The 26,865-nt window shown below is 42.0% G+C and overlaps 1 protein-coding gene across 1 annotated transcript in view; it reads right to left on the bottom strand.

The window, feature by feature from the left end:
* Window positions 1–26,865, bottom strand: part of NUP93 (nucleoporin 93) — an 88,365-nt gene extending 61,500 nt beyond the window's left edge. The window contains exons 1-3 of the mRNA XM_067302675.1: window positions 26,845–26,865; window positions 18,982–19,195; window positions 18,243–18,360 (exon numbers count right to left, since the gene is read on the bottom strand). Coding sequence (XP_067158776.1) covers window positions 18,243–18,360; window positions 18,982–19,160 — 297 coding nt within the window. The 5' untranslated portion in view covers window positions 19,161–19,195; window positions 26,845–26,865. The remainder of the gene's footprint in view (window positions 1–18,242; window positions 18,361–18,981; window positions 19,196–26,844) is intronic.

Here is a 26,865-nt window from a genome sequence, read left to right as displayed (position 1 = left end):
TCTCTTCCCCGAGTCTGCAAATACACAGAGGGAAACAAAGAATGATTGTTTCGGAAATCCTTCCACACATCCCATAAGTTTATTTGCTTAAACCATCCTGTGCCCCTGGGGTTTCAGCTATAAACAAGAACGTAGCAAGGCTAGACATTTGGAAAGACTTTCTGCTGATGCTTTGAAGTCTGGGCACTTGGACCTTGAGGTTTACTTCTGAAAAAGTACTGAACACAGCAAGCCTAGCAGCTGAAGAACAGCAATACGCAAGTCTTCATAGCCCACAGCAGTTCAGGGGTACGTGATCCAAGCTCAGCAGCTGGGTAAGTGTCCAGCCATAAGCTAATCCACAGCTCCAATCATTAGGTTTTTCTGCTTCACCTCCGTCTCTACGGTCAGGTACATCCAAAATAATCCATCTCAAGTGAGGGTCATCATGCTACAAAATGCTGCTGCATAAAATGATTGTATTGGGTAGTGGGCAGTAGCTGTATTGACTCAAGCTCTAGCCTATGATTCCAATCAGCCACCAATTTAAGTGAAGGGTTTCTGCACAGCCACAATTTCAGCTCAGGGCAGCACTGAAGTAGCAGCCTGGGACAGCACAAGTTCAGCTCAGAGAAGCTGCAGATCTCCAGTTCAAATTGGTTGATAGCCACTGCAGATGTCTTCACAATAAAATGATGGTTTCAGCAGAGCAGCTAGTGGATGGGTGGCTGCAGCCCGGTTTCAATTTCTTGTTTCAGGTGGGGAAAGAAACTCCCGCTCCTAACTGTCAGCATGATACACGGGCAGCCAAGAGCCAAGCCTCTCCACCCTGCCAGACCAGCACACTACTGATGAACAGCCTCATTTTCACAAGGTCTGCTATCTGAGGGAGGGAAGGTGGGGGCCAGTTAAATGCTGTTGAATACTGATCAGGTGTGTGAACAATAAATAGGTCTGAGGAAACAGTAAAAAGACAACATCAGTATGAACTTCCGTTACGGACTCTTACAATCTTGTGAGAGCCAACAGTAAATATAGCCTTTGTTCCTCAGGTCAAGACACTGATGCATGGGAAGACATTGATGCATGGGAAGACATTGCTTGAACTCAAAGTCAAGCATGAAAATTCTGACAAAAATTGGATCAAAATCCAGCTTTCCTGATTTCCTGTGCTGAAAAACAGCTGCCACAGAAGGCTGTTTTCTAAGTAAATATACCCATCATGGGGTGCCAGTCAGGCAAGGATCCAACTATTCAAGGGTCAGGCGCTATTCAATATTTGAATCGGTGCAATAAAACACTGCACAAATATTTAAACTGGCATTTCTGCTCCAAAATACTCTTGGAACATATTTCAGCTGCTTGCTTACAAAGTTTATAACTGATATTCCCTTCTTTCTTCTACCCTGTGGAGCCTCTGAAAGAGCCCAGAGAGCCCACCACTTCCTGCTTGTCCAGGGCACATCTGACAACCATTTGCTTGTTTGTTTTGAACACGCTGCTTTCAGTCAGCACATACAAATGGATAAATCTAAAGTGCTGAAATCCTATATCCTTGGCTCTGCATGATGGCCTTGCTCTAAACTCCCTCCCACAAAAAAGTACCTCCAGCACACTTTCATTTCTATGGCTAATTTACAATCTCTGGTTTCAGAAGCTAAATGCTTGGGCTCCATTTTAGCTGTTCTCACAACACACTATGTGCTATAAAATAAACTACTTGTTAGTCCTTTCCAAAGTATGGAGAACACAAAATACTTGGTTAGATCTAAATATAAATCTCAAGGAGTCAAAACAGCAATACATTTTGATTTTCCACATGCAATTGAATCTCTTAATTACTTTAGCTTGGGTGGGGGAGAGGGGGGGATATAGTACCAGTCATTTAATAAAAGCTTTCAGGACGACATTTTCCTATTTTTAGCAGTTACCTGTGCCTCCCCTTTAAACTATGCAACATTTAATGAAACAAAAGTTGCTCTAAATGGAGATAGAAGCCATGCAGATCTCTTCCACTGCCAATACCCATCTGTCTCCACACTCTAACAATTCAATCTATTGAATTGCAGCTCTGCTGGATATTCCAGTCCTGCAATCTCCACACAGTTACATTCAATACTGACTCGCAGAACCTGCTCCTATTTCAGGCTTCATCTTCCTGAGTTTCTACATCCTAGGCTCATCACTGCCATCATACCAATACGGCTGAAGTTCTCTTATAAGAAAGTCGAAATCTACATGAAAAGATAATTCAGTGAAAATTTATATTATAAGGATCACTCTAAATTTATTGTAATAATCCCATTTAATTACTGACCCCAGAAGCTTGATATAGCATCTGACATCTGCAGTTTTGCTTGTCCTACCAGTAACAATAGATTGTGTTCAGCGGATGCCTCCAGTAGCATCTAAATAAATCTTCCAAGAGACTAATGGTAAAAAAGAAAAGAAAAACAAAAAGAAACAGGGAACAGAAACCAGCTCTTCCTTAACTGTTTTAATTTTGCTGGGCTATAAAAGTAACAAGTAATAAAATCTTAGCTACTAATATGAAAGGAAGATCTGACACATGGCAGCCTCTCAATCAGAGGAAGAGATTACCACTATTGATGGTAATACAGTGTCACACCTGACTTGCTCTGAAAGTTGTAAGCTCATTTAAGCTAATTAGTTGATGCTACAAAGCAAGGCCAAAGATCTGGTGCTGCAACTGTGGCAAATGGTTATTTTAAGACAAGATGGATTAAAATAGATCAATAAGCCTGTGAGTTGTATTGCAACTCTGAGGTCCTACCCCTCCTGCCCAGGAACAAATGGCTTCAAGAACGTGCCTTTAATAAAGCTCCTCAGCCTCAAGGAAGTGCATTAACTCATATTCAGCTCACAAAAATAAGCAGCAATACTTGCTGAAAAATAAATAGTGAAAAAAACAAAAAGCCCTTTTCTTTAGTCACACGTGACTGATTCAATTTCACTGTCTACTGCATGCATTTTATATAAGGGAGATAGGTACAGGATACTGGCCATGATAGTTTTCAATTTATCATTTTGGAACTTTAGTCAGAAAAGGATGAAATCAAGCAAGCAATTGCCTTTGACACCAGTGAAAGAGGCCTCACTAATAGGAAGGCACAGCTACCCGGCTACCTACACTCTTCAGTGCCATGTACAACTAGATTATAACTTTTGCACCAGATACAGGCAAAGGATCATTTTTGTAATGTAACTTGCTAAAAGTCAGTTAATCAGCACAGAAAATAGCCTCAGCAAAAAACATTTCCCTTATAAATGGTGCCTGTTCTTCTGCTTCAGCATATGACTCTAATTTCAAAGTTTCAAAGGTAAGATTCATATAAAGTATCAGAGAAAAATTCTGTTTCAAGAAACCCCTTAAGCACTTGTTCCTACAAATGGAGATACACATGTCCCAGGAGCAGGCAGAGAACTTCTTCTGCACAGTATATGAAAGCAAAGGACACTGGCTTTGGAGAAACAGGAAAAAGCAGTTTACACCACCTTCTTTGTCATGAGATGGCAAATACCAGCTAGAATACCTGAAACAAGACGAAACACTGGACTGACACATCACAGTAGCAAGGAATACTATTTCCTCTGGATAGGCAATGGTAAGAGGTGCTAAGACCAAAAGCACCCACCTCAGAGGTCTGCATAAAATCAATGGATTTAGAAACTCCTTTGGGGTGGCAAGATGAACCTTCTCTAGACCCACAGATCCAAAGAGACATTTCAATGTGCAACATGGTCTGTTGACCTGTGTCTCTACAACAACATGAGTCTTTGAATTTTGCTTCCCACCTTCCCCTTAGAATATGTGGTTTCAAGGGACTTTTTGCTGCCAGGATGTATAGCTAATGCATAATATATTGGCTGGGAACTGATACCATGCCTCAGGAACAGAAAGTGTTATGGACTCGTCTTAAGAGGCAAAGCAGAAGAGTTTGAGGAAAAAGTCCTGTGAGATAAACAGAGCAGACCTATATCCAAGGGAAGACTGATCTATTGAGACAAAGAACTAAATCCTGCCCTTTAAGACAGACTGAAGCTGGTTTTACTGCTGGAAAGAGATCTGTTCTGCTATTCTGCTGCAAAAGGACACTCTTCTCCACAAACCTTAGCTTCCGGTATTTATTGCAGCGATAACTTCTGACTGAAAAATAAGATTCAGGTTTCTCCTGCTGATGCCGTTTCTGCTGTTTGTGGGGATGGATGGACCTGCCTATATTTTCTTGCCAAACCCTGAGCCCCTACCTGGAAGCAAGAGCTATCCAACCTTGAAAGAAAGTCCCTGATTCTTTTTTCGCCCAGCACTAGCCCACTGACTTGGTGGATCTACCCTACGGAAAGGGGCAAGAGAAGATCTAGAAGTTCCTAGCCTTCTCCTGACAGCTTTCAAATGACACAGCATAAAACCCCTCCTATGCTGGACATATTCCTCCGAAGCTTCTGAAATGAAATGTGTAAGGCTCAGATAACACAAGGAGAAACAAGCAAACACAGTAACCTAGAGGAAAGAGGGAAAGGAGATTGTGATTCTGCTATTGTGACTTCCCTTTAGAGGAACACAGCTGAGCAGAAAAGTTACAGAATCAATCCTTAGCCATGGTAATTGATGGTAACCCCTTCCTACATCAGCTCTCCCCAGGTCCAGCAACAGCAAGCAAGAAGAAGCATCCATTTTGAGTGCTTATTTCCATATTTCACTAAAACACAAGGTTATTAAAAACTAAAAGCATTGAGAAGACACAACATTATTCCCCAGAAAAGGGGGGGGAGAGAAGAGGGCATTAGAAAAGACAGAGAATGAGGTGTCTTTCAAGGGTACAAAACCACAGAGAAACAACAAGACATTTAGCATAGCACATTTACTAATTTTATACAGTACTATCATGTACTTCATCCTACCAGCAAATATGAAGCTGAACATTAACCTCAAGTCAAACAGCAAAACAAAAATGAGAAGTGATATTGATTCACAGTATCTGTTGAGCTGTCAAGCTTTTTACCATTAGAAATGCACTGCAAGTTTTATGGACATGCCATCTTTAACTTTGGACAAATTAAAAATCAAGCTAGACAGGGACTCTAAGGAGAAATATAGCAGGGCTAGCTCTATGCAAAACAAGAGCATGATGTCCAGGTGTGTAATTCCTGTGAGGTCCTCTTTGCAACCAGCTTCCACTAGCACCTCAGGATGGTGATGCTTGTTGTAAGTCAAGGGAACGGTGGGTCTTTCTACTGCTGAATTAGTGCTGATTTCAGATTCATTAGAGTCTTTAGCTTTTTGCACCTACTTAACAGGCAGAGTAAGAGGATTCAAACATGCCATTTTCTGTTACCAGCCTTGAGGCAGAAGAGGAAAGAAATAATGAATGTTTCATCGTAGTTACTATATGGTAACCATAGCAGGCAAAATCAATTACTGCTGAGAGGATCTGGAGATAACATGTAGGTTCCCACTCATCTATTTGCAATGTTCTTTTCCTCCATTCCCTCCCCCACTTCTCTTCAGAAATTTCTCTTCTGATTCTTTTCCCATATATTAGAATCTGTCCTGGAGAATCCTACTGGGTTGCAAACACATTTAGAGATGAGGATTTGTCATGATACTGTATGATATTCCCACCTGTACACTCCCTCTTATCTAAGATTAGAATCAAATCCTTCACAGTTTGCTGCTTCTACCTTTCATACCAAGTTTGGCTACACTGAACTTTATTATCACAGAAACCAAACAGTGATGAAGCCTTATCGAGAATACCGTGTAAGCTGGACAGTCAATCTTAAAAGAAAAAGCTGCAGAACATATACAGATTCGGGGAATTAGCAAAAGTATGTGTACCCCCTTATATGACATGAGACTCGACCAGTCTGGGGATGGATAGCATTAGAAAGGAACCAAATAAGAGCAGATGCATTAAAAGTCTGAAATAAGTGATCTAGAAAGGGCAAATCCAGACATTGAGTTCATACAGCTCTGAACAAAAAGGAGAGGATGTCTGTTTAAATTTACGCAATACCAAGCTCCAAACTAATAAAAGGAAATAAACTTTAACACAATCTGTAATTGAATTGTGGAACTTACTACCACAGGAAGATGGCAAGGCCAAAAATGTAATGGGATTAAAAAACTGACTCAATATGTATATGGATTTTGACAATATATAGAGCTGTGTTTAACGGTGAAATTGTGGAATGAGTATTACACCTCACGCTTCAGGCTTCAGCCAGTCTCGAACCACTAGAGAACAGGGTGAAGCCTAATAAAGCAAGCAGATACTCCCACAAACATCTTTGTCAGTGTTTCTCCTGCGAATTATCTGGCGCTGGTCATCACAAGCACAAAGGCAACAGAATAGGTGCCTAGATCCAAGTCTGATCTGCAAATGCAGATTCAGCTAATCCCACGTCTCTGCTCCAAGTCTAGCATAGCCAACTGAACCATTCACAAATCTTCAATAGAGCTACTAAAAAACTGTGAAATTAAACACATTTGTTTACCACACTTCAGTCTCTCCTCATTCACAAGCCTTTAAATGGCACTCGGCTCACACTGTCAAGCTTTCCCCTTGCTCCCTCAAAACAACCCGGGTTAGAAATCCTCTCTCCCCTTCCCACCTCCACACTGCAACGAACACTGAATATCTCACATAACGACTCGTTCCCAAAAGTCACTGCTTTAAAAGGACACTACAGACTTGCACTGAAGTCACAAAAGCTGACAACACGCTAATTTATTCTCCATAAAGTTATTTTAAAACCTTAAGTCTCTCCAAGCTTCCTAAGCCATTTTTACTGAGCAACAATTAAATATGTTGTTCCAATTAAGTTAAAAAGAAACATTAGCTGTGGCTCAAAATGCCGCATAAGCAGATCCTTTTTGGTTCAAGTACAACGTGCATGCTTCCCGAGATGCAAAGAATGAAACGGCATAGATAATTTCCAACTTGTCTCCCTATATTTCTTTAGGCCATTTCCATGTGCATGGAAAGCCAACACAAGAGACATTTCACAACACCTGAGGGAAACTTTGTTTAAGCAGGATTTTAATGATTTAGCTCAATATAAGCAAATAACCCTCTTGCAACCAAAATTTGTCCCCCCCCCCCCCAAAAAAGAAAGAAAGAATAAAGAATGGACTGCAGGAAAGAAATGAATCCAGAGAAGGAAAGCAAAAGGAATAGCTACAGTTGGAGTAGGAAGAAAAAAGAAAGAATGGAAGCAGATAAGAAATAAAAGACAGGAAAAAACAGAAAGGAGGCAGTGAGAACAGAACTGGTGCCAAAAATCTGAATGAGCGAACTAAACGCACGTGTCCTTAGTTCCACCTCAAAAGGCTGCAACTTTCCTTCAGAAGCATATCTTGGCAAGAACAAGAACTCATTCTGACTTCAAAAAGAAAAGTTAGAAAACATCCATGCACACAAGCCAAACATTTCAACTGCAAGTTGCCATATTTTCAGGCTGCTGTTTTGCAGGGGGGGAAGCTTGAATACATCACCAGTTTGAAATCCAGGCACTGGTAAGCAGTTTACACATTTTTGAGTTAAAGAGCTTTTCAAATCAAGGGTTGGTAATGCCTAGGATTAAGATTTTGGATGTGGATTCAAACCGATTAATTACTACCCAGTGGAGAAGAGGGCAGCATGCACAACAACGTACCTGCAGCCTTTCCCAGGCTGCTAAATTACACAAATGGTTCAGTGATAAAGCGCAGTGGACTTCATCAGTGGAGTAATGCTTCTGAGAGGCCGAGTAAATTAGGGAGGCTAAAGCAGGGGGGAAGCTGCTGCAGCCCCTGTTTTTTTCTAGCAGATCTGATGAACAGACTTGTTGGAAACAGTGTCCAGAGTTTTAATACTGTTTGTGACCACAGGAGTTCAGCGAGGTGGTCTGGCCTGCTACATTACAGGCTTTCCCCGTGAAAGACTGATTTGTTTTGTACAGCTTGTAGCACCATGAGGCATTAGCGAGAAAGAAGCTTAAGACAATGCTGAGGAAACAAAGATACTAACTAAAAAGCCACACAGTTCAGGAGAAAGGTGACCAAACCCACCGGTCCTCTTACAGGTCAGCTCCAAGGCACTGGGTCCCACTTCAGAGAAGTTTGCAGGTGGTCAGAATTCTTTTCTTTTCCATAGTGGTTTGGAAACTTTCTTCAAGTGTCCTTTTCGGAAGAGCTGAAGAACTGTACCTGACTTAAGTAGGTAAATGTTCAGTTTTCAGTCCCAAACCTCTGAAACTATAGCTTAAATCCATTAACCCACTACTGCATTTCAGCTGTCCCAAGTGCAATACTGGGGCTGAAAGCTTCTGCCACCCTTGAGAAGTCCCCATGCCAAAACCTACGCATGGCTATGAACAAGCCCAAAGTCTCGGTCTCTGTTTTCCACAGAGGTACAGGAATGCCAAACCAGGGAGCATTCAGGAAAGAACAGGACTGACTGCCTCAGAAAGAGAAAGAAAAAACACACAAAAAAACCCCACTCCAAACTGATCTTTGTGTTGCTACTATCCAACATGCTGTTAATATTTTAGAAACCTAATTTACTCACATGTTAATTCCCCCCCCCTTTTTTTTTCCCTTAAATGCAATGGAGAGGAATTGGGTTCACTTCTGTTCATAATCAGTTCCACTGTCAAATTCCAGCACAGCCCTGCAGATCTGTTATTTCAGAGCTATAATCAAGGTACTGGAAATCCCCAAATCTTCTCCCGTAAAGCTTTCTCTGTAATGGTTTCAGAATTGATGGGAATATCAATATTTTACAAAGCAAAATGGAGTGGTGCTCTGCAAAAGCTACATTTGAGCCTCAAATAAATAAATAAAGCCATCTCTTTAGCCCAAGTAATTGCTCTATCACATGATACATGGAGGCGGCAAATTGCCAGGTTGCAAGAATTTGTATCTCAGCATTGTTTCTTCTCGCCAGTATTCAAGTTGCATAATCACAGAGATTAAACAGCTCTACTGAATTTCTGCAGCACCATGTAAACACTAATTCCAATAGTTCATTTGCACACGCCGAGCACAAGCTATCTAAGTCCATAGTCAATACAAGACCTCGGTGAACACTAAATATTGAGATGGCATGACTTTAAGAGGTACTGTGTTGCCCTCCTGATAAGATGCAACAGGGATCCTGAAAATCATTAATGATCCCACAGTACTTTTTGCAATAGTAACATTTCTCCATGTAGGGTCTCGGCAAAATTAACTCCAATACTCACACTTCACCGGCCTAGGTTTGCTCTCGAGTTCCAGCTACCTGTGGCATTTTAAAACGTCCTGCAGAGCTAGTGAGGAGTAGAGAGGTCTTCACCTTACTACAGGAGAGGCTGCATCTCAAAGGTAGGAGATGTGATCCCCAAACTGCATTTTGTACCAAAAGGGATCTTTCTCCCTCCGTGGAAGCATGACATGGAAGCAATTTTCATAGGGAAGAGCAAAGCAGTGCAGCAAGTTCAGCGTAAGGAGGAAAAAAAAAGTGGTGGTGGTGGATGGGGGTAAAGCCAAGTGTTCTGACTCAAAATCTGGTCTTAGTTTTAAGATGTTTATGCAGTACAGATGTTTCCAAGTTGTTTAAGCAGCCTACAGTCATACCTATTTGAGATGCGAAGAACAGATCTGGATCAAGCAGACAGGCAATACAAAATGTCCCAGACAGTGCAGAATTCAGATAGATCAATAAACATATCCACTAGAACAACAGTTCTTGATTTTTCCATCTCATGACCTTGCATTAGCATAAGGTTTTGAGACATCCCTTCCAGGCTCTCACTCTCCTGATAAAGAAAGAAGGGGAGGCAGACCATGTCCCTCTTCTCCCCGTTTCTAACCCCTGACATTTAGGAACCCACAATCCAGAACCATGATGAACTGGAAGATCACTAGACAATTACTCAAGTTAGCTTATGACCATGCAAACAAGAAAATTAAAAATAATTTGATATCACACATTTCAGAGATGAGTGTAATGTGAACTACTGATGAAACATTATAGAATATTCTACATTAAGTATACCACGGTCTTTTTTTGAGGTAATAAGGCCAGGGTAATTTAAAACTGGACTACCGATTCATGCAATTAAATCACTGATGACAAATAGAGGAAACTGCTGCTTACGCGTAAACTTTAAGGGGGTGAGGCAGCAAATGACCAAGCAAAAAAACCCAGCCCAACACATTCCCGATGTTATTCTTTTATACAATGATACTGACTCACCTACCAATGCCAGAAGAGCTGCCTATTATGATAATTATGATTTATTGTATTTTTTTTATTTATTTTACATGCCAGCTTTGAAATAGAAAACCCTGCACTGTTAAAAGCCCCGCTCTTCACTCACACTGCAGCCTACGCACGCGCTAGTATTTCCCAGTGCCACCCTGGATCCACACGGGCCCTCAGCGGATCGGGGCCAACCTGTTCGTGCAGAGAGGAGCCGCGAGAGCGATGGTGAGGAAGGGGGCAGAGGGGCTAGTAACCCCTGCTGCCTCGCCAACGCCGCGCGGCGGAAGCCTCACATCCTGCAGAGGTTTGCATAAACTCGCTACACATTACAAGAACTTCCTCATCTTATCTCCGATGGGCTCATCCTTCTCCCTTCTTTTAGGTGATTTATATTTCTAAGGCTCACACCCCTTAACCAGGTACTCCACTTGCTGCATGCCAAAAAAACCAGGTTCATTCCACATCTCCACTTTTTATTTAATTGTGTTAAAGCTGCCTCTGGCTACGTTTAGTTGCCAGGATATCTATATTCTTCTTGATTTACATGCATGAATATATACATTAGGGGTCAAATCCTGAACAAAGCCAAGAGACAACCTAAGCAAAGGAGAGAGCAGCACTCGATTGTAGCCTGCAATTCTAATGGGAGGGGGAAAAAAAAAAAGAAAAAAAAAAAGAAATCACTTCTGAGAACCTTCATAGTGAGAGGTATTTTTAGAGCACAAGATTTCTACAGCTTTTGTAAAATTCCACAACTACGACTGCAAATAATTTCTTCTTAGGACTGCAGCAATGCAAAGAAAACAGCTAACAAACCAACCCTAAGAAAACCAAGTAGAAGGTTACCCATTTGCCTTCACTGTGCTGGCTCTGCAACGGTTAAAAGGTCCCCACAGCTGTGCTGGCATCATCGATTAGGGTGAACAAGGAAGCGACAGAAAAATAAAGCCACCTTAATTTCAAGCTCCATTAGAATTGAAGGACTTGGGGGGGGAGAAATCAATGTTTGGCAAATGGGAAAGGACAAAATCTGCAAAAGGAAAAATGCATTTTCAGGCTAAGCTAATGCAAACAATGGATGGTGAACAGCACTTGAGGTTGCCCCTTTAAGGTTGTGTCAGCATTTCCATTTATAAACTCTGATTTTAGTTACACTCTAGTACATTACCACAGGCTTTGTTATTATTCCAGTATATACCACAAAGAATATCACAAATAATAATACAAAATAACAATAAAAGCTCACACTGGTTGAATGATGCACCCTTTCAGTACCTAAAGTCAGGAGAAACATTTTTAAATTGTGAGTTGCACAAACACACAGAAAACATACAGCGCGGGGACAGGCGTCTCGGGAGGCAATTCCACCTAAAAACTGTAACATTGAAATGAAAGTCAAAGCTGCCTTTGATACAAAGCCTGCTTATGGTATTCTGAAAAACCTGCAAATATCCCAGATATTTCATTTCAGTCTGCCTCAGTTGCCACTTAGACAGATTTGAGTCTAACCTTCTGCCCTCATTTAGATAAAAGCTCTTATTTCTGTATCTGGATCTTTAAAGAGCTATTCAGTCAATACTCTGAACATCCATGCCCAGAAATGGAAAACAAAATAAACTCCAGTCTGCAACCTTTAATTTCAGCTTTGCCTAGACCAGAAGTGCAAGATGAAATTGTCATAGAAATGAGGAAATTTTAATCCCACTGAAGGCAAATAAAATTCTCATTCAGTGTATTGGAAGCAGGACTTGACCTCAGATTTTCTAAGTAGATAAAACAACGCAGGGAAGGAGAGCTTGCATCCATTTCTAGGAGTCTTGAAAAGATCTGCAGAGTTGGACCAAGACTTAAAAGTTTGACCACCACCATTGCTTGAAATTATCACTTTGACCTTGAGACGTTTTAAAACAAGCACACAAGGGCTAGATCTAGTATCAAACTATCACTACAAGTTAAAACAAAGCACACAGAGCTTGATGCATACTAGAATCAGAATCTCTTAATGGGTATCAATTAGGCTGATCCTTGATCCTGCAGCCAGCTCCTAGCAGGTACTCCAAACAGGTTTACCGCAGCAGCACTGACCCTCTCTATAAAACCCACACACAAAACAGCATGAGGGCAACATCCAGGTCCTAGCTTACATATCGCAATTGCGCAACCTTTTCCGATATTTGTAATATCCTTTTGCTGCCATTATTGTGACCTGAGAGAGGTCTGCTACAACAAGTGCTCGTTATAAGAGGATGTCACAGTTTGCCTCTTTGGAATAGTGAGAAAATCCTATTTCTGAACACAACCTCAGTGTATGTTTACACACACACACCCCTCCCAACTTTGCAGAGATTGTTCTGCATGATCAACATTTTTAAAAGCTATGAAGACATGAAAAATGGAAAAATATGCATTTATGTGCTAAATACAGCATCATACACCATATTCAACTTTGATAAGATTTTGCCAAAATAGGGCTCATTGACAATTTAAAAACCTCATTCTTTACATTGAAATTGCTGTGAACTGGATTTGTTCTAAGAAATGCTTGTTGTGCTGCGTACAATTTAAGAACGCAAACTCTGAAATGAGAAGGGAAAAATACAAATTCCTGTAATTTAGTGGTAAGCCTAAAATCATCTTCATAATCTTCCCAGTCTACTGCTCTAATGGGAGATAGTTCCTGGACTCACCCCTTTTATGTACAAGCAATCTACAACTGATAAATAATTCAGATAATTAATTGAGCTGCAATCTGGTGCACTTTTTAGTCAGCACTATGGAGTATAGTTTAAAAGAGCTTCTGTACAGAAAGTCCCTCTCACTTGTTAACACAAGGTGAGGCTTCTACTAAGGTGAATTCCTGGATTCTCTTACACCGTCTGAACGTCTCACACGGGTGTCCTGGGGCCTCATGCCCTAGGATGCTCCCTTCTTTGACTTTTCTTGTTGCGTTTTACTCTATCTACAAGATAGAGGACATTTCTCGGAATTCTCCCTCTGCAGTGCCGACTGCCCTTGTTTGAGAGATTAGATCCTAGCAAATCTCTCTATGCTGCCCACATACAGGCTGCTAGAATAGACTGCAACATAAGAAGGGATGAAGACAATAAGTAAATAATTTAGGCAACAGAGCTGGAGAAGCTCAAGCAAACTGTCAGGGAAATCACAGCTGATTTCTTCTTTTTTGGCAATAGTCATGGATGCAAAGGAGTAATGCGGGAACACACGGCAGGAAGTCCAAGGAGCATTTCCATGTTCGACAAGCTTTGATAGCTTTTAAAATTCAGCAGAAACCTAGAATTTATACAATGAACATTTAACTGTATTTGTGATCCTCATAGAAGCGCAACAGTCAGCAAAGCCTAAGCATCAGCTTTGCACCGCTCGTGCAAGTGCCCTCTGGAGACACCACCTACTCCTGCAACATGGCCATGCACAGGCTGTACCAGTGCAGTGTCCCACCGCAGCTTCTCCAGGAGGAAGAGCATGCAGACATGCAGATTCAGGTGCTTGCCTGAAAAGTGCTTCAGCTTCTTAATAAAATAACGCCCTAAAATATTTACGAGCTGATAACACTAACCGGACGGACTGAAGCTTGAGGAACACCACACCTGCAGGAACAACGAAAGTGCTACTACAAGTAATATGAACAAAGTTCAGACAGGATTTAAGGCTAAACAGATGTGTTGCAAACCATAGAGGCTTCTGAATACAAAAGTTGAGCATCAGAAAAAAACAAAGTAAAACAGGACTGGGAAAGGACTGCTGAGTCTACAAGACTGACAATAAATTGTGACCCAAGTCCAATTAATTATTTGGGAAAAAGTTTTTGTTGGTTAAAAAAAAAAAGAGAGAGTAACGGTAACATCAGAAAGCGCTGGCTGCAGGCCTGATGCAGAACAGAATAGCTCTTCTCCATCCACAAAATTAAAGCCTACCAGTGTTAAGAGTAACTACTATGATTGTGTAAATATTGAGTAATAGCAGAGGAACAGTAGAACCCTGCAAAATGATGAGCCAGATTCCTTCCTTATATCACTCTGCACATTGCCCTCCAGGACACAGCGTGAAGGGATAGCTAAATCTGACCAAAATAAACCATGAAACTAAAGGAGCTTTAGGAAACCAATTCACTAGGGCAAAAGAAAACAAGTCCCAACATAATCATCATCAGAAAAGGCATGAGAAAAAATAACATAGGAAGCTTTTGTAGTGCATTTTTCCTCTAAAGCATTACATAAATTCAGACCTACTCAGTTAACAGATCTAACTGAAGGACAATCAGTATTGTATAACACAAAGGTGCTCTTACGCAGCCACCGCCAAAACCTTAATAAAAATTCCTTTTAAAGGACAAGATCCTGTTGTTGCCGCTTGTGTATCAAAACCTATAGATGAATGCAGAGTCGTCCATATTCTAAAGCAAGGATTTTCAGACAACAGACCGTTGCCGACATCAGCCAGACAGCTTGAGATTTGACTGCAAATGTCCTCAGACAAAGCAGAGGATGATGTTCTGCAAAACAGCACAAAAATACTGGCACCTGTTAACCACCAGCTAAACAGGGACAAAACATTTAGAACTCCTGCATGTTACTCGTAAGCCTGGAAAATCACCTAAAATGGAGTGTCATGCTTCCCACTGCAGATCAGTTTTAGCTAATTTACTGTGAACACTTGCTGCACATCTTGCAAAAAAAAATTAAGATTCAAAGCACACGTATATTAGGCCTCAGACATGAGTAGTTTGATTTAAATCAAAGTGATCACTGATTAAATCACCAATGTTAAATCATGATTCAAAACAGCAAACAGGGAACTTTGATTTAAATTATTGATTTTAATCCTGTTTCTCATTTGTACTTTTTAGCTGTTTTCCTAAAGGAAGGGCTGGCTCTCATTGGCTGATAAGGCCATTTAAACAGGTTAATTTGCAATTAATGCTACGCTAATCCTGAAACTCACTTTTTTAAGCAGGATGCAACTGTATCTACAGTCACACTATTTAACTCATTTAACAAGCACTATATATATTATACACACACACACAACCTGAATCATTTTTAAGTTAGAAAACGATGAATGAGAAGTTTACTAGATTACATTTACACACATACACACGTGCTCTGTGTCAAACTCCACTAGGATGGAAAATAAAAATTAAATTAGACCATTTTAAAATGTTTAATCAATTTAACTGCTTTCTATAAAGAAAAAAGTATCCAGCTTGTATTTCAAAATGTTTGCATTTCAAACTGTCTTATCCCCAAAAGAAATAACTAACTTTAGTAGTGAACAGACAGATTGAAAGTGACAGCTAAAAACAGAGGCATTTTGGCACCCGCGGATGCAAGTGGGCCAACTCTAAAGGAATTTTCAAGAGTGCCAGTGCAGTTAGGTACCCAGCTCCCACACAAACCACCTGGAGTTGAAATCAATGGGATTCAGGTACCCAAAATGTTTAAGCATGGCTGAAAAATCTCTTGAGGGATTATCAGTTTCAGGTGGCAAAATACTTTGAAAGATCTGGTCCCATATCCTTCTAGCTTTTATAATTAAGAAAGCTCAACACCTGTCTTTATTTTTTAATTCAGAAATTATAAGATGAAAGCAGTAAAAATGTATTTTAATGCCAGTTTCTTAACATGAGTTGAACAAGGTAACATCAAGAAAACTGTCTCTGCATCTGCTACCTAAACTGAAACAAAAATGAATTGAAGTGACACAGAAAATGAATTGCCTGACATTTAGAAAAATGTAAATAGCATTCTTTACATTGAAAAGGATGAAATAAATACTCATGGTAATTTCATACAACATGTAACACTGACATTTATAAAGCTTATGCTGATCTCAAAGGTAAAATTACTTTGATCCCCTACACCTTTTTTTTAAAGCAGCATTTAACTCATTAAAATTCGAGAAGGCTTCACCAAGACAAAAATGCTTGTTTTCATTTAAATCATTTTAATAGATTATAGCAAGCTTAATCCATAATACAAACTGTCACAATTCCAAACTTAAGGTTTCGCTTTTAAAGAAATAAATGCATTTTACTGAAAAACATTATATTTCTGACTGATGTCAATATTCTAATGAAGATGATGAGAAGAAAAATTTGATCAATAGTATCAAATGCCCATACAATGATCAGGCCTCAAGATCTGGTACAAATAGAAAGGAAGCCTCACATTTTGGTCAAGTAACCAGAAAAATCAAGAAAGATATGAATATTACACAGTCCTATCAAGAAGCACTGCTTTTTGCCCATATGTCTACACAACTCAAACCAAAGAGTCAAAAGCTCCACCACTTCTGGGCTTGAGCATCTACTATAAAATTTCTCCTAAAGGACAAAGAAAAAGCACCAGAAATCAAAGAAGAATTAATAGCAGTAGTAAACCTAAAAAAGAAAAGAAGACTTCCTGAAAAAAATTTAGACAGAATGGGGTCAAGGAAGATATGTACTAAGTTTAACATCACTAATAAGAGATACAACAATATCAGAAACTGGAACAAAGGATTAAAATGAGAAAAGACAAAGCAAATAATGCCAGCAGTTTTAAAGCTCTCACCCTACAATCACACAACAGAAAGTCTACAGAGTATATTAATTTTTGCTGAAAAAGTGTGTAAAGTCATCTGGGAATGGTGAGACAAGGCAACCAAAACAACACTAGGAATTGCCAGAAGGTGAAGAGGAGCAAAGTCACAACAAGAAATCCCATCTTCAACAAACACGTGAAATCCTCCAAGTTATTCAGTTCTCCTATATACACACACACACTCACCCCCTGCTTTCTGAAGAAAACGGGACTGAAGATACTGAAGAGTATCTTCAAGTAGTATCATCAAGAGTATCTTGCTTGTACAGCAAGGCAACATCTCCCTGCCACGAGACCCAGAGTGCACACTCGCACTCCTGGAATGGCTGTAGTCCGTAGGGTATAGAGAGTTGAATCAATCTACCTGAAGACAGAAGAACAGGACTCCTAACACTAGAAGACTAGACTAAGGGCCTGTCTACTCAAAATGGGCAGCACAAGTTGCTCAGATGAAACATATAGTAGGCAAAAGGAGATAACTCTTCCCACTCCTCCCTCCCCCTCAAGGGAATTTCCTTCTGAAGGTAAGTAGTTTAGGGCATACTTAGGCTGTGAAAAATAAGAACTTAAAACCCTTTTGAGCATCCTAATTTAGCCATCTATCAGTAAGGAGAGAGAACAGAAGCCTCAAACTGATTAACCAATAATTAAGACTGTCTTCTTCAAAGCAACCCACAACATCAATCCCATAGCTAGCTCTTAACTGAGCAACGAATACAGCAGATTTCTTCTTGATAGAAAAGAGCAGTATGCCGAGAGATAGTCTACAAAGATAGGCAACTTTTGTAAAGTGAAAATAGATGGGTCATGTTAACGTCTAAGACGGGATGTTCAAGAAGAGATCTGCAGGAAAATTTATGAAATTAAGTCACACTGGCATAATACAGCAAACATGGCAAGTAAGTCTACCAACACGACAAGGTTATGACATCTGCGATACAGAGTGAAAGCAGCTCTACCCACCTCCTTTATTCTGCATCATGCACATTGATTTAAATGCTCCCTACTCCAACAACTCAAAATTCCCATGTAGTTCATTACGTGTTCTTCCAACCAGACATAAAAGAGGCCTCAAAACTATGGGAAGAGGCATCCCAGCGAAATTTAGTCTTGCAAAGCAGACAGAGAGCTCCATATAAATGGTAAGTACCTAGTTCCTCATGACGCCAGCATGAGTTAGGAACTTAAATACTTCTGAGGACCTTGTACCTTACTGTTGCCTCTAACGACTAACTCAAATGTCTGTCATCGTTGAATGAAACATCCTTCCTCTGTGTTTCCTCTAGCCAGGGAATTAAGCACAGAGCAAGATTACTTCCACAATGGCCTTAACAGAGCTTAAACCACAACACAGGAATGGTAGCTACTAAGACAGTGTAATTAATTCATATGTCCAGATCACCCCTACCTGGATGTCAGTATCCTTCACGGGTTCAAGAGGCTCAAATGTAGTGGCTGCACTAAGACTCTCTAGTCGCTGAGAGATATGGGATATGTCAAGCCCTCTGGACCCAAGAAGAACAGACCTATAAGGAAGAAATGGTACAGCTATGAAATCAGTACTGAACAGACAAGGCTGCTGTTAAGAACTCTGAACCCAAATTCATTGCCTATATTTAGGTCAGCAGCTAGCCATGTACAGACGATATTTCCAGCTATGTTACAGGAACTGCATAAAAAGCAAACTTGAACGGCTGTATGTGTACATCTAACAGCCTCAGCCCTGCTGAACTCTTTCTGCTGTTCCACTGCAGTACTACACACCTGCCAAGTCCTTCCAGACAGAAAAATTTGACAGCATGTTGCTAAATGTCTTCAGCAGTGTCCAGAACAAGGTACTGTACTTTTTGGCTTTATTACCTGAGATCAGGAACAGTAGCTCCTCAGATGAACCTGTCAGTTATGTTTTTGGTGTTTGGGGGGTTTTTTGTTTTTTTTGTTTTTTTTTGGGGGGGGGGGGAGGGGGGAGGTAACAGAAAGGTAGGGGAAAAACAGCTCTGCAGTCATTCTCTTTCTCCTGCGCATTTCCTCCCAGCACGGAGGTTTCGTTTCTAACGTCCCCAGACATTAAAACCCAAATCTGCAAACAACTTCTACCCCTGTGTTCACAGTTTCCAGTGCAGGCGCTCAGCTTCACTAGTACTTACGCCTTAACATCTGCAGTCTCCTGGGATGTGCGGGTCAGAGTGCGGGAACGCAGGCGCTCCCCAGCCTGCTGAATCTCCTGGAGGTTGCGTTCTACATGAGGGAGCTCAGAGATACCTTCTGTCTCAGCTGCAAGCTGTTCTGCCTGCTGGAGAAGCTCTCCAAAGCCCTCAGTGTCCATTTCTGTTGCAGGTTTTACACAAGATGCACAGAAACCTTGAGAGAAAAAGAAAACCTTGAGAAAATTCTTGTCAGCTATAAATAAGCAGTTTCTGTACCTACAGGCTAACAAAGAGACCAGCAATAGCTGCTCATCTAGAACAGGATCCTATTCTCCTCCCCCATCCTCCACAAGCACTACACATCAAGCAAACACTTTCAAGTGGTTGCAGAGAGAGATTTGCCTTGCAGGACTAAGTTCTCAAGGCAGACCTATGGTCATGTTAGAAGGGAGACAGAGATGCCATGTGACAGTTCATATATTGCCCTGATACAAAGGGGAATGAACAGAAAGCCGAGAAATCCATGTGAAGGATTTGGTGTTAATTCATAAACTACTTGTGTTTAAATACTTTTTTAATATATATTATACATATATATGGAGGCTACATATATATTTATATAAAGGCTGAAACACATGTAGCTTGAACATGAGGCTAAATTAACAGCAAAGAGATGAGCATATATATATATACATAGACATAACTAACCATCTAGGAAAATGTTTAAATCCATTTTTGGGTTTTGTCACTAACTCCAAAGTTCAAAAGAAATACGTACATACTATTCCAATGAAAAAGATGTATGGCTCCCCTCAATGTACACAGGAAGCCTTACTAGTGCTGGCAAGAACTGCTTGCATATATCAAATGAGAGAATTCATAACTCAAAGAAACTACACAGCAGAAGGTAAAGGCTGTAACAGATCCTGTCATTTTTAGAGAGGGACAAAAATGGACACATCGGGGGTCATGTAGTTGCCATGGTGTCCATGTTAATGGAAAATGAGAACCAAAAGCTCAACCTGAGGCACCAGGGCACCAAACCCATCAGATTTGCTGCCAAATCAGTGAAGTACTACAAGCACCTGGCACCTCTGTAAAGCCAAGTCTCACAGTCTGCGTAACTTAAAATATTCAAACTTGAAAGCACTGACCTCTACTCTTGCTAGGACTGGAAAAAGTTGGCTCAGGTTAGTGGAAAGCAAGCCACAAGTCTGAAGCTTTCTCTTCTTCACAGAAGTATCAATGCATATCCAAGATCAAATGGAAAAGAAAGGTTATTACAAAGTTTTCAGACTACTAACCACTGCAGCTGCTGTAGGTTTCTGAATCCCAGTGCCTGACAAGAATAAAAGGTCAAAACAGCTACTTTCAAGGAAAGGATTGGGGGAAGCACAGTTAAGGTTTAACATAATTTAGCTCTGCAGCTGGCAGCCAAAATGGGGCTTGTTTCCCTTCTAACACAACAGGATTCACATGGCAGAGGACCGTATCACCTTAACTTTCCCATGAAACCAATAAAAACAACAACATAATCTTGTAAGAATAATTAATTGACTTTCTCCTAGCAGAGAACAGGAGATGAAGCTCGTGAGGCTGCCCTGCCAGAAGAGGAAGGACAAGTTATAACTGTTTTCAAGTTCTTCAGCCCTGTTCCCAAGGCACAGGGCACCCATACGAATCTAACAGAAACATACCATGAACAAAACTGACTCAAGTGACACCAGCTAGTTAAAAAAAACCACTTCTTAGGTTGTGGGTGTCCTTTCTATATGTACCTCAGCCTAGGTAGCACGCACACACAAAACTGTCCCACAAACGGAGCTTCAGCATCAAAACACCATTGTGGGAACTCATCAATTATCTTCTATCTTGTTTTTAAAACAGCCCCACTACCCAGAAAAATTGGAGCAATCAAAACACTTCAGGCATGCTTTCAGAACAACGTGAATAATGATAGTGATTCATTTCATTTAGTCCCTTCTCAAAGGCATCCAAGCGCCATGCCCATACTTGAAAATTATTTTGGAGCATTCGGCGCATGGCAGAGAAATTAATGCCATAAGTAACCAAAATTTCTGTGTCGTTCCCCCCCACCCCCAGGTGGTGGTGAGAGGATTAAAAAAAACATTGCAGCAGCATGAACATCTACTCTTTGGTAGCCATACAGTTCTCAAAGCCTGGGTATTGTCTTTTGATGTCAAAAAGAAAGCCGGCTTCTTCTTAAGTTTCATTAATCAGAAGTTACTGGTTTCTTAAAAAATGAGCTCTTATGAAAGCTGCCTTCTCCAGGCCTGGAAAGAGAAGATCATGGAAAGCCAGTCTCACTGCACAGTGCTACAGACATGGGAGTCTCTGGTAAAACCTCGCTCACATACATCCATTTCACCCTATCCTAAGGGCCTGGGATTAAATAAGACAACTCAGATCTTGGGCATTAACTCTAGCCCTTTATCATTTATTCAAAAATGCAATCAATAGAAACTGTCTGGTTATTTGAACAAAGCAAGAGAGCACACCAAGAAGAAAACAGGACATTTCTGTAAACTAAAAATACCCTGCAATTTAAGTATTTCTTGGTACCCCTCAACCATACTGAAGCAATTTAATGGAACCATTTTATATTCCTCATGCTCCACCACCACTCCTAAGCACAGCTACCAGTGGCAAGGGCACTCTTAGCTTATCTGGGTAAGCGCCGATTGAAAAGCAGTGTGTCATGCTTCATTCAGACACGCAATTAGACAGAGAAACCAACCCATGAGCACCGCACATGACTGCTCTGCCGGGGTGCCAAGACAAACCTGAACAGCCTGCGTCCAGACGTGGAGAATTTCACAAGCATCCCCCACCTGCTTTGGGAAAACCAGGAGCTTTTGGGGGAGGCAATAATCATATTTACACTGACTTGTTAATCAGGTGAGATAGGTGAGACCGGATTTGTTTGCAGCAATTACAATGCCAGGGAGCTGGAGGAGACTGGGGAGCAGGGTAGAAATAAGCAGTTTCATGCCCTGCAATGCAGTACAACATCGCTCCAGTGCTTACTTGCGATAACTCAGGTGCACCACTGCCAGAAGCAGCCTCTGTTGGCAGACGCTGACCAGAACAGCCACGCTTCCCTACAGTTATGACTGCAACTACTGGATCCTCGGGGAGCTATGTATGGAGCAGTGACTGCAAGAAGAGCACAGACTTCAGTTCGATCTGATTCGATCCGGTCCACTTCCTCTTTTCATTAAGAACAAGATTAAAAAAATCGGGAGCATTAGAAGGCACCATCTTCTCAGCGAGCACTGAAACCAAAAGCATGAAGAATCAGTGCACTATAAAACAGCTCCCAAACGTGCACTTTTTAGCCACAGAGTCAATACCATATAAGGTCTGTCCCATAAATTTGCTGATGTAGGACAGCTGCAATAACTCTGGAAAACAGATTGAATTTGGCAAATATAGCATAAACTAGTTATTTTTGACCAAGTTAAACAACCTGTGATTATACCCAAGCACTGGGAGTGACAGCTCAACACTGATCTAGAGAGCAAACACTAAATGGCTTTTTCTAAATGACAGAATTCAAATATTTAGATTGAGCAACAGCACGAACGACTTAGTCTATATACTGACAGAATTTACTGCATTCAAGAGACTGCAGTCTGACTCTTAATGCTGCTGTTCAAGATGGAAACTGCTACCACAGTAACGAGCAGAACGATGCCAGATTTCCATGTGTGGCTGGGGAAAGAGCAACAACTGACACCTAAGGGAAAAAAAAAATACAGAAGAAATTAAACTAACTTCTGAAACCAGATCGACCCTGGGCTAAAAGCCAGGACTAGAAAGGCTCTTCTGTAAAACAACTTTGATGACTTATCAATAGAAGCTGCTGCATTAAACTGCTATTCCATGTCCACTAAAACACCAGTTTAATGTTTCTCCAACATTCAAAACCATGAAGAAATGCTATATATCGTACAAATTGACTGAATTTAAGCCAAAAAGGAATGGCAAACAATGATGACAGGTTTCTTAATTCTATTCAGGCTGATTTTAAATGATGATTTATTACCTGAAAAATACCTAAAAATTCCTCAAGAGGATTACAATGCTGTCTAATGAAGAATGTTGTAATTATTATACTCCAAATATGGCCCTGTTGAACACTTTACTGTACTAGCTTCAGAAAGACTTAAAGCTGAAATATTCCAATGTGTGAGTAAGCGCCTGTTGTACTTCACATACTGACAGCCTTTATGCCATCTAATTAACTAAGAAACAAACTAAAGTTTTTCGAGCTCTTACAAAAAAGAAGGAAGATTTCATTGGAGAGAAGGAAAGCCGCACCCACGACGTTCAGAATAGCCGATAAACCAACACAATTCCACAGGTTACGAAGAGGTTCTTTCAAATGGGAAACAAAGATGGAGGAGTCCAGCGTTCCTCTCGCAGAGGAGGCACTTGGGAGAGCCAACCTGACGAGCTGGGCCCAGTCTTGTCTCTCCCACCCTGAACCCCCTGAGAAGCCCCAACCAACCATGAACCAGGTTCAGGCGCGCTTCACTATCCTGCTTGCCCAGCACAGTACCAGCACCAGAAATAGGGACTGCCTTCATCTTTTGGAAGTAAAGACACAAAAGCACATCGGTGAGAGAAAGCAGATAACTCTCCCTTCCTCACTGCAGCCAAAATCTGAGGTGAGAGCAAGGATGTGCTTTTTCAGCAGGATCTGAAAATGGGCCTTACAACTTCTGTCTGCTAAGCAGATGAGAAGAAGCTGAGCTTTCCCCATCTTCCTCTAGTGCCTCCCCCCTCTCCTCTCTTACATGAACTTTCTGCCAGTCCAGATCAGCAGCAAGTACTTCAACTTCTACCAAAAAAGCTGTCATTACTTTTCTAGGACAACAGACGACTATAACCCGAATACTGCAAGTCATTCCTATCGATGTTATGAACATAGATTTTTGGTGTTTCGGTCTGTTGGTCTGTTTTTATGCTTTGCACATTCTGTTAAACCAAGGATTTCTGTATAAACTATTTTTTTTTCTTAAATGTTTCCTTTTGTTTTAACTTTGAGAACTTTTTCCCCAGAGCCTACAATTTATTCTGAAGCTGGAAGAGAAGCTAAACATGAATAAATAAAAGGCCCGTTCTGCAGGCCTCAAGAGTCTTGTACGAATAGCAGTAATAATACCTAGCTCTTGTGCAGCACTTTGCATAAGTAGACATCAGAACATTTCACGGAGGAAGTTAGCATCATATCCCCCATTTTATAGACAGGAAAATGGATCAAGAACTGCAGAGTCTGAAACCAAAGAGCATGTCAAAAAATTTTTAAAGCAAAGCACAAGAACATTTACAGGATACAAGCTAAACAATCAAGTTGCTTGTAAGGATGCAGACCACAGCCCCTGTGTCACTGGAGCTTTGTAAGAGCAGGACAAGAGTCTGTCAGAAACAGCGCAGACTAGTGACTGACCCCTTACCAGGAGCAGAGATTGGTCTTCTAGTTCAAATCTTGAGGTCTCTTCCAGCCTTATTTCTGAATGTCTGCTACAAATTTTCAACAAATCGTACCCTCCACTGTGAAACAAATGTATAATGTATATCTAGCAAAGAAATTAGGTATGTTTTTACTCTGTCCTATCCTAACTGCTCCAAGCTAGACTTGGTACTCCATCTGGTACAACACCCTGTTCCCCCTAGCAACAAAAGGCAGATGCAGGAAAATCCTCAATAGGCCACAAGGTAACAATCTTCTAAACATATTGTTTCTTCTAGCACCCACCAATTAATCCTCCCTGCCCCCTGCAAGATTCAATCCTGTGTGTTTTGCTCTTAATCTTATCTGTAGGCTCACATGTATTCATGTAAGTGAATGTGGGTTTTTTTCTGTTTTGTTTTTTGGGTTTTTTTTAAATGATTGCTATTAAGTGCCTGGTCTCAAAGATCTCTTGTGACAGCACAGTACATGTGTAAAATAAGTACAGCACAAAGATGTTTTTTTCAAAGTTTTAAAGGCACTGACATTCACAGTCGTTTGTTCTTGCACTCTCTGAGAGGGCAAACAAGGGCTTGCCGCTCTTCTCTATCCTGTTCATTATTTAATGTGGAAGCAAACAGTAAGCACTTTAAATGATTTCTTCCAATATATACTACCATGCATTTGTCAACACTGACTTTCAGCTGCCATCTGACTTTGAAGTTCCTCCCAGAGGTCTCAAGTCTCCACTATCCTTAATAATTGACTCAGCTGGCAGTTTTGCCATCTCATCATTCACTGTCTTTTCTGAGCACTTGGCACTTACTTTAGGCACTTGGCTGACCACCCAACTCAGTAAGCCACTAACTCCTGCAGTATGATTTAATGGGTGGCCAATTTGCCAAACATTTAATTTTATTTCTGAAACTCCTTAGACGAAAACCCAGATCCTCCCCTCCCCTCTGAATTTCTTGTGATATTAGCCCTATGGGAACATTAGGAATTAGATCACATAATCACATATATCCTCCAAGTCATTTTTAAAGTTTTCCTATTTGTAAGCTCCTAAAAGTCTTCCAAAGGAAGTGCAAACCCCTTTAGAGATGTAACAGAAATGGACTCCAATAAGGCACATGTGAACTGGCTCTTATTTATCACCCTCAGTAGACTTAGCTCTCCCTGACTTAACCGCTGTCCCATATGACAGCACAACTGAAACCATGGAGGAGGGAAATAGCCCTTACTTGCACTTAGACTTCAAGAGTTCAACTCCTTCTACCCACTGTTAACACACTGGTTTAGGATAACGTTGCACACAGGCAGCACCCAGCACTCCACAACAGTGGCCAAGTATATACCGACCCTCGGTGTGCCCAAGGGTCAAGCTTTAACACAGGTGCAATTCAACATCACGCTACAGAAGTTCGGCTGTTGCCTAGAGTTGGAACCAAACAGCTAGCAAGTTACTGTATACGCTATATGACAGCTCTGCGAAGATCAAATCCGTGACACGGAGCAAACCTTACCTAGGGGAGACTAGTAAATAGTGTTCTTTTGGGTTAGAAAGAGACTCTCACATCCAAGATGCTCCGTAAAAACTCCTTATTGCCTGGTTCACCTGTTTTGCACATAAAGCCAGCCCTGCTGCTGGCACAGAAGACTTGTAAGTTGGGGTAGGGGACAGGGCCGGTCACTCTCATTCCTGTATACGCTGAAGGGGCCACGCGAGGCATTCAAAGGCAGCTCTCCACCCCGCATCAAGATTACCGACCTGAAGAACGCAGCAGTCCCGGGCACCGCACTCGGTCACCTTCACCGTTCAGAAGCGCCCTGTATCCCGCCCGGCTTATTTGAAAGCGCCGCTTGGCAACGAGGAGGCCACGCGACCTCGCCAAAACCCGCTGCCAAGGCAAGCGGGGGCAGCGGCAGCGCAGGAGCGGAGCGGAGCGGAGCCTCTCCTGCCTCCCGCCGCCAGCGGCACGTGCTCCCCAGCCGGAGCCCCGGCGGGCCGGGGCCGCCCCGCGGCGACAGCCGCCCGCCCGCGGGCAGGCCACGGCCACGCCGCCGGACGGGGCCCCGACACGGCGCGGCGGGCACCCGCCGCCCCCGCAGCAGCCGCCGGCCCCGCCGCCCGCTGCCCCCCGCGGCAGGGGCCGCCGCGAGCCCCGGAGCCCGGGGCAGCCCCGCCCCGCCCCAGGCGCCGCGGCCCGGAGCGGCGCTCCGCGGGCGGCGCCGCCGAGCCCGCGCGGTGCGAGGAGGGGGCGCCGGGAGCCCCCGGGGACGCCGGCAGCACCGCGAGGCGAGGCGAGGCGAGGCGAGGCGAGGCCCGGCCCGGCCCCGCAGCCGCCGCCCCCAGCACCCGGCGCGGCCCCGCGCGCTCTCACCTGCCCGCCGCTCCGGCCGCC

Source organism: Apteryx mantelli, chromosome 10 (genome assembly GCF_036417845.1).
Source record: "Apteryx mantelli isolate bAptMan1 chromosome 10, bAptMan1.hap1, whole genome shotgun sequence".
NCBI classification, from domain to species: Eukaryota; Metazoa; Chordata; class Aves; order Apterygiformes; family Apterygidae; genus Apteryx; species Apteryx mantelli.
The sequence above is the reverse complement of the archived record's forward strand: the minus strand, read 5'-3'. Positions and strand labels throughout refer to the sequence as shown.